A 9,108-nucleotide genomic window follows, 5' to 3' on the forward strand; every position below is an offset into this window, starting at 1 on the left:
AAGGAACATCTGAGCACAAGAGGAAAAAAAAGCAGCAGAACAGAAGTTCTGGTTCATTAATACAGGAGAGAGAAGCCGAGGAGTGTCAGTGACGTGGAGCAACAACAGTAAATACAACCGTGAGTTATGGGAAAACAACTGAAATGCGGAGAGGCATCTGCAGGACCTTTGAAAGAAGATAAAAGAACCAGAGAGTCTTCACCAAAGAGCTGGACAAGATTAAGAGAACACGAAAGACTGAATGTGAATGAACACAAATATAGGAAGTGTGTTAAATAGAATTAAACTGACCAATACAATAACTTCAGAAATGGAAGATCCCAGTATATACACGACCCAATTAGGAAAACAGAGAGAAATGAGACTCAGATACAGGAAAAAAAAGGAAACGCTACAAAAATGTCAGACTCCATAGACGTGGGTAATCCGGAAGGTGAACAGAGAAGAGCGGAGTGACGCTTTTCAAAAAACCACAGCTGAGAATTTTCCAAACTGAGAATGAAATAAGCACAAATGTCCCGGAAGTACAGACAACACTCAACTTTCAAAGTGAAAATGACCTACACCACGACACCCCACTGTTAAATCATAAAAAAAAAATCAGAAAAAAAGAGAAGATGTACAGGAGGCCTGAATGAAAGAGGATTTGCAAAGGCGTCCAAGGTAGGCTTTCCTCTGATGTTTCCCAGTCACCCTCCAGGAAAGGAGAGGAAGGAAGTGCTCATAATCCTAAACACAAAGACTTCCCGCCAAGAATGCTCTATGCTGCAAAATTATTCAATTATGAATGTGAATAAAAGCTTCCCCAGAGAAGCCAATGGAGTTGATCCCCATCAGGTCTGCCTGCCTCACCATAAAAACTGACAGGAGTTCTTCTACAAGAAAGAAAAAATGAAACACAAACCCTGAGCAAAATAACATGAACAGGAGTATTATGGGTCAACAACAAAGCACTGAAAGGAAGGAAGTAAAGGACAGGAGTAGGGACAGCTGAGTTTTAGCCCTGGACACCCATGGATACTGTGATATCACAAGATTTTTCTGCAGATAATCCATAAATTGCTTATTTTTCCCAATAGAGTTGTATATATTTTCCTCCATCTTTCTATTATTTTGTAAGTACCCAATTTCCTGTTTTAAACATTTCAATAAAGAAAAAGTCATGCAGATTTTTTTTTGAATACTTCCCAGTATTCATACCAGTTAAAAATAATTAAGCAAATAGGGCCTCCCCTGGTGGTGCAGCCATTGAGTGTTGGGTTGTGAGGCTGCCCCAGCCTCTGCAGCGCAAGTTCAATCCCCGGCCACCGGCAAGGGTTCCACCCAAAATAAATAAATAAATAATATTTATTATATATTTAAAAAAACTGACGTTAAACTGTGTACATAAAACAAAGCACAGATTATCTCTGACTGACTGATGACAGGATCATGACTCAGTCAATGGACTGTGAACCCTGCTGCTCCCGACCAGACAATCTGAGGAAATGGCACCCTTCACCTTGGGGTTGCTGTGCAGCTGAAGAGCCTCACCAGGGCCTGCTTTATGTCCTTGTTTCTGAGACTGTAGATGAAGGGGTTCAGCATGGGGGTGACCACTGTGTACATCACCGAGGCGATTGCATTGCCCCTGGAGTCGAGGGTAGTAGTGGAGCTGAGGTACACGCCGAGCGCCGTCCCATAGAACAGGGAAACCACGGAGAGGTGAGACCCGCAGGTGGAGAAGGCTTTGTACCTGCCGCTCGCTGAGGAGATTTTCAAAACAGAGGATACAATCTTAGAGTAAGAGAAAAGGATGCCACTGAGAGGAATGAATGCCAGAACCCCCGCTGTTAAATATATCATCAGCTCATTGAGGAAGGTGTCAGAACAGGCAAGCTGGATCACCTGGTCCAGGTCACAGAAGAAGTGAGGGATTTGCACCTTTGAGCAAAAGGACAGTCGCAAAACCATTAAGCTGTGTAACAGAGAATCCAGAAGACTTAACACCCAGCATGCAAGAAGCAGGAGGCTACAGAACTGGGGGTTCATGATGACCATGTAGTGCAGGGGATGGCAGATGGCCACAAACCGGTCGTAGGCCATGGCTGTCAGGAGGAAGTTGTCCACTCCTACAAAAATTATGGAGAAAAACACCTGGCTGAGACAGCCCGCGTAGGTTATGGCTTTGTTCTGTGTCTGGATGTTCAGCAGCATCTTGGGGACGGTGGTGGAGGTGAAGCAGATGTCGGCAAAGGACAGGTTGGCAAGGAAGAAGTACATGGGGGTGTGCAGGTGGGGGTCCGTGACGATGGCCAGGATGATGAGGAGATTCCCAGTGAAAGTGACCAAATACATGGACAAGAATGCCCAGAAGAGGAGGGGCTGCAGCGAGGCCTCTTCTGAGAGCCCCAGAAGGGTGAACGCTGTGGCATGGGTTTGGTTTCCTGGTGCCAGGTTGCTGGTGAGCCTGGGGGATGGAGACAGAAGTGATGTCAACTTAACCACAGCAGAGCAATCAGGAAATGAGTTTATCTCCACATCCTTGCCAATATTTGTTGTTGCTTGTTTGTTTTTTTTTTTTTTTTTTTTATTGTGCCATTCTCACTGGTGTAAGATGGTATCTCATTGTGGTTTGATTTATATTTCCCTGATTACAAGTAATGTTCAATATTTTTTCAATGCCTGCTGGCTATTTGCATTTCCTCTCTGGAAAAGTCTCTTTCTAGCTCTTCTGCCCATTTTTTGACTGGGTTGTTTACTCTATTTTTTGTTGAGTTTCCTCACCTCTTTGTAGATCTTTGTGTTCTCTCCCTTATCATTCGTATTGTGTGCAAAAATTTTCTCCCAATCTGTAGGCCTTCTCTTTGTTTTTGTTAAAGGAACTCTCCTGCACTGCTGGTGGGAGTGAAAACTGGGCCAATCACTATGGAAAGCTGTGTGGAGGTTCCTCAACCTGCTAAAGATGGAGCTTCCATATCATGCGGCAATTACTCCTAGGTATCTACCCAAAGGACACAAAAAAGTTATTCCAAAGTTCACATGCACCCCTATGTTTTTGGCAGCACTATTTACAGTATGTAAGCTATGGAAAGAACCCAAATGCCCCAAAATAGACAACGGAATCAAGAAGCTGTCATTCATAAACACAATGTAATAATACTCAGCAATCAAAAAAGATAAACTCGTGCCATTTGTAGCAAAATGGATGGAGCTGGAAAGGGTCATGCTCTTGAAATAAGCAAGAAAGAAAAAGAAAACTACGGGATGGTCTCACTTACAGGAGGAATGTAGAGGATACAAATAAGGGATCAGGGACAAAATTTACTATAATAAAGTGAAAATCAAAATGAACAGGCAACTATAACTAGAGACATTCTGCAGGAGGGAAGATGGTAGTTGGATCAAAATGAGTGGGAAGAGCACAAGGACTAAGGTGATGGGACATGGGTGAATTGATGGTGGGAATTTCATGGGGACTATAACTAAGATGAGAAAGCATACATTGAAAAAAATGAAGGACGATGTAAAAATATATTTAAAATAAATTAAAATTTTAAAATATAAAAAATGAGTTTAAATGGCATGATTTTATTTTGAATACATTCAGTTAATGTATTTCATCTTATAGAGATTGTGCCTGTTATCTGAAATTTTCTTTCTTTTTTTTTAAAGATTTATTTATTTATACAAGAACAGGGGTACAGGCCAAATGCACAGGAGGGTGAGAGGATTCACTAGAGACAGAGAGGGGAACAGAACAGGCAGACACAAAACACACTGCTTAGGGGAGCAGCAGGCATAACAGGAGAGGTCTGCTGTGCCATGTGGGACCCTTGACGACCGGCCAGGATCGAACCGGTGCTGCAGAGGCTGCGGACAGCATCAAAGTGCATCTCTCAACCTCCTGCGCCACCAGGGGAGGCCCTAAATTTTTCTTTTTTTTAAAGATTCATATATTTATACATACAAGTGCTAGGGTACAGGCCAGACATGTGGGGGGTGAGAGGATTCACCAGAGAGAGAGCGGGGAACAGAACAGGCATACTGACTGAAATACACTGCTGAGGGGAGCAGTGGGAGAGACAGGAGAGGTCTGTTGTGCCATGTGGTTAGCTCCCTGGCCAGGGATTAAACTCATCCTGAAGAGGTGGATCAAAATGGCGGTGAGGAAACGCTGCAAGTTAGATCTCCCATTAAAAAAGATGTGGTACATATATACCATGGAATATTACTCAGCATTCAAAAAAGATAAACACATGCAATTTGCAGCAACATGGATGGCACTGGAAGGGATCATGGTCAGCGAAATAAGCCAGAAAGAAAAAGAAAAATACCGGATGGTCTCACTCATAGCAGGAATCTAGAAAACTTAAATAAGGGACCAGGAAAATGAATAACTATAAGAAAGTGAAAATCAAAATCAACAAAAAACTATGAACCAGAGACACTTTTTGGGGGGTGGGGGGCAGGAGGGGAGGGATTGGGGTCAGAATGGGGGGTTACAATTGTATGGGGAATATAAAAATAAAATTTATTATTTAAAAAAAAAAAGAAGAAGAAGTTAATAGGGAGGAAAAGCAGCAGGACCCAGTGAGAACTGGGACACGGAAGATAAACGGACAGCTCCAGCAAACTACCAGAAGAAGAAAGTTGCCATAAAAGAGGACTAGAAGTGAGGAAAGCTCAAAAACCTGCTACCCTCCCCCTCCCACAAAGTCGGCACTCTCCAACCAACAGAAAGGAGGAAAAAATAAACAAACAAAAAAACCAAAACAACCAACAAGAACAAACTACGCATCAAGCGGGACTGTGAGTGGACAGGAACCATTTTAGCCACCACACACCGTGAAATGGAGCTGTGGAGAACCCTGCAGGATTCACTGCAGAGGTGAGCAAACGGCTTCAGGCGCCATTAGAGAAAAACAAAGACCCCCGGAGACCTACACACAGCCCCAGGCTAGCCGGTAAGCTTGTGCGTGCGGGAAAGCGATGCACTTGAAAATCAAACGCTGATCGCGGCTGCCCACGTCCCCACGCCTGCAACCTAGGCTTGCGGGGAGATGCACAAGGGCCCTCACTGAGGTGAAAGTCCCTCACTGAGTAATCAGAAACCAGGGACCCAGACACGGGAGCGGGGTGCAAAAGGCGCCATTTCTGTGGACACTGAACTGGGCTACAGCCTGCATCCTGGACCTGAGGGCTTTGGAACTGAGACCTGGGACACGAAATTTGGGGCGTGGGTTCCTGACAGTGGGGCACAAGGCAGACACAGCACCCCAAAGCCGTTGAGGTTTTCCCCACCATTCCTACTCTGTTTCCCGTCCCATGGGGTGAAAAAAACAGCTCCCCAAGGACACTAGGAGAGATCTCTGGCGCCACCTAGCGACCAGAAAAAAAATCACCAACACCTCATCGAAAAAGGACCTTTCTTCAGTAAAGACTGCTTGAAATCAGCAGAAGGCTCCCGGAGGAGCCAGTGGTGAGCTGGGAAGTTAGCCCACACCAGGCCCATTCTGACCAGCAGTCTGAGCCCAGAGGGGGAGTGGGCACCCACGGCCAGGGCAGACCGGGGGCGCAGAAGAGCGTACCTGAGACCGGACACGCAGGGAGTGCGTCCTGCATTGCCGTTTTAGAACAGGGAAATTTCTTCAATAAAGACTGCCTGAAACCAGCTCCCTGAAGAGTCAGAGGTGAGCTGGGTAGTTTGCCCACACCAGGCCCCTTCTGGCCTGCAGTCCAAGCCCAGAGGGGGAGCAGGAACCCACCACCGGGACAGACCAGGCACGCAGGGGAGTGTGTCCCTGCATTGGCATTTTAGAACAGGGACCTTTCTTCAGTAAAGACTGCTTGAAACTGACAGATGGCTCCCAGAGGAGCCAGAGGGGAGCAGAGAAGTTCACCCAAGATGCCAGCCAATCCCTGCAACACAGTGTCCCAATGCATATGGCAAATTAGAAAATAGACAGTAGGGAGTAGAAGAACCACATGCAACCTAGCAACTCCTCAGGAAAAAAGCACTCCACAAAAAGAAAACCACCCCCCAGATTGCAACGACAGTAACTTGGAAGAACTTCTGATCCTTCCAGAAAGAGAATTTAAAATTGCCGTGATTAAAAAAGTGACAGAACTCATAAAGGAAAACAATGATAAGGGAAAAATAATCAACGATCAGAAGAATGAAATTGAGTCCCTAAAGAGGGAAGTAAAAGAAATGCAGGAGATCAAAGAATTAATGGAGGCACTAAAGAACGCTGGGAAAAGCAATGCAAGCAGAATAGATGAAATGGAAGAACGAATAAGTACTCTTGAAGACACAGAAATAAAAAGAACCAAAACAGAAAAGGAAAGAGAAGTACGAAGGAAAAAGACCGAAGAAAGACTTCGGGAACTCTCTGACTCCATGAGGAAAGGAAATATAAGAGTTGTAGGAATACCAGAAGGAGAGGAGAGAGATGTAGGAACAGAGAAAATATTCAAGGAGATAATTGAAGAGAACTTCCCAAATGTGAAGAAGGAGCTGAAAATTGATATACAAGAAGCAAGAAGAACACCAAACTTCCACGATGAAAGGAAAAATACAGCAAGACACATAATAGTAAATCTTCCAAGAATCCAAGACAAGGAAAAAATAATGAAGCTGACAAGAGGGAAGAAACAGATAACATTCAAAGGAAAACCAATCAGGCTGACATCAGACTTCTCCGAAGAAACACTACGGGCAAGGAGAGAGTGGAGGGACATAGTCAACAGACTCCAAGAAAACAGATGCCAACCAAGAATACTCTATCCCGCAAAGATCTCCTTCCTCTATGAAGAAAGAATAAGGACCTTCCCAGACAAACAAACTCCAGAATTTCATTGCGAATAAACCCCCACTCCAAAAAATACTACAAGGAATCCTAAAGCCACAACCTCAGAGGGACGAATAACAATGAAAGAAGGCCAAAAAAAAAAAAGTTATTAAAATAACAAATAAATAAAATCAAAGGAAAGACAAACACAATGGCAAATAGAGATGCTAACATATCAATACTAACTCTAAATATAAATGGACTAAACTCTTCAATAAAAAGACACAGAGTCGCATGCTGGATTAAGAAACAAAACCCAACCTTTTGCTCTCTCCAGGAAACACATTTAGCTACAAAAGAGACTCAAATTTAAAGGATGGAAACAATCCTGCAAGCAAATGGAACAAAAAAGAAAGCAGGAACAGCTATACTTATATCAGATAAAACAGATTTCAAACTCAAAAGATAAAAAGACCTCTCGGCAGTGTACTTTGGTCCTTCTGCCTGTTCTGCTCCCCGCTCTGGCTCTGGTGGGTTCTCTCACCCTCCCGCGCTTCTGACTGTACCCAGTGCTTGTATGAATAAATAAATAAATAAATCTTTAAAAAAAAAGAGAGAGAGAGAGACCCCAACAGTCACTACATTATGATCAAGGGGACAATACTTCAAGAAGAAATAACATTCATTAACATATATTCACCAAATGAAGGAGCACCAAAATATATCAGACAACTATTGTCATCTCTGAAAACAGACATCAGAGAAAACACATATGTAGTGGAAGACTTCAACACAGCAATATCAACAATGGATAGATCAACGAGACAAAAAATAAGTAAAGACACTAAAGCTTTAAATAAGGACCTAGAGTGCTTGGGCTTAACAGACATCTATAGAACACTAAACCCCCAAAAAAATGGAGTACACATTTTTCTCAAGCGCACACGGATCATTCTCCAAGATCAAACACATAATGGGGCACAAGACAACCATCAACAGATACACTAAGATCGAAATCATACCAACCATCTTTTCTGACCATGAAGGCAACAAACTAGAAATAAACCATAAAAATAAGGCAAGGAACTCTCCTACCTCATGGAGATTGAAAACCACACTACTGGAAGACCAATGGACTAATAAGGAGATCAAAGAAGAAATTAAAAAATTCTTTGAATTGAATGACAAGGAGGACACCAATTTCCTAAATGTATGGGATGCAGCAAAAGCAGTAATAAGAGGAAAATATATAGCAATAGAGGCTCCCATCAAGAAACAAGAAAGAACTCAAAGAAACAACCTAATCTTGAAGTTCAAAGATCTAGAAAAAGAACAACAAAAAAACCGCAAAACCAGTAGAAGAAAAGAAATAATAAAACCCAAAGCAGAAATAAATGAAATTGAAACTAAAAAAACAATCCAAAAGATCAATGAAACCAGGAGCTGGTTCTTCGAAAAAATAAATAAAATAGACAAACTCCTAATCAGGCTCACAAAGGAAAAAAGGGAGAAAGCACAAATAAACAGGATCATAAATAAAAGAGGAGAAATCACAATGGACACAGCAGAAATCAAAAGATTAATCAGTAACTACTATGAACAGTTACATGGAAACAAGTTCAACAATCTAGAGGAGATGGACAAATTCCTACAACTCTACAATCACCCAAAGCTAGATAAAGAAGAAATAGAACACCTAAACTGACCAATTACAAGCAGCGAAATTGAAATGGTAATCAAAAACCTCCCCAAAAACAAAAGCCCAGGACCTGATGGATTTACAAATGAATTCTACCAAACATTTAGAGATGAATTAGTGCCTTTCCTTCACAAACTCTTCCAAAAAATTGAGAAGTAAGGGGCAATACCAAACACGTTCTATGAAGCCAACATTACACTAATACCAAAACCGAACAAGGGCAACACAAAAAAGGAAAACTACAGGCCAATCTCCCTAATGAACACTGATGCAAAAATCCTCAATAAAATTTTAGCTATCAGAATCCAACAATGTATCCATAAGATAATTCACGATGACCAGGTAGGATTCATGCCAGGGACACAAGGATGGTTCAACATCCGAAAAATCTATCAATGTTATCCAACACATCAACAAAAAGAAATATAAAAACCATATGATAATATCAATAGAGGCTGAGAAAGCTTTCAACAAAGTGCAACACCCACTCATGATAAAAGCCCTTGAAATTCTTGGGATACAAGGAACATACCTCAACATCATAAAGGCCATCTATGACAAGCCAACAGCTAGTATCATTCTCAATGGTGAAAAGCTGAAAGCAATTCCATTAAGATCTGGAACAAGACAAGGATG

General features: G+C 42.3%; 1 protein-coding gene across 1 annotated transcript; it reads right to left on the bottom strand.

Moving 5' to 3' along the window:
- Window positions 1-1,497: 1,497 nt before the first annotated feature.
- On the bottom strand, window positions 1,498-2,695 carry LOC311180656 (olfactory receptor 7A10-like; the record flags this gene model as incomplete). The annotated part of the gene is made up of 1 exon (XM_084248570.1): window positions 1,498-2,695. Exon 1 carries the CDS (start codon window positions 2,335-2,337, stop codon window positions 1,498-1,500), a length of 840 nt encoding a protein of 279 aa, XP_084104696.1. The 5' UTR covers window positions 2,338-2,695.
- Between the last annotated feature and the right edge of the window lie 6,413 nt (window positions 2,696-9,108).

The sequence above is a fragment of the Talpa europaea genome, assembly GCF_964194135.1.
Source record: "Talpa europaea genome assembly, chromosome: 12".
NCBI lineage: Eukaryota > Metazoa > Chordata > Mammalia > Eulipotyphla > Talpidae > Talpa > Talpa europaea.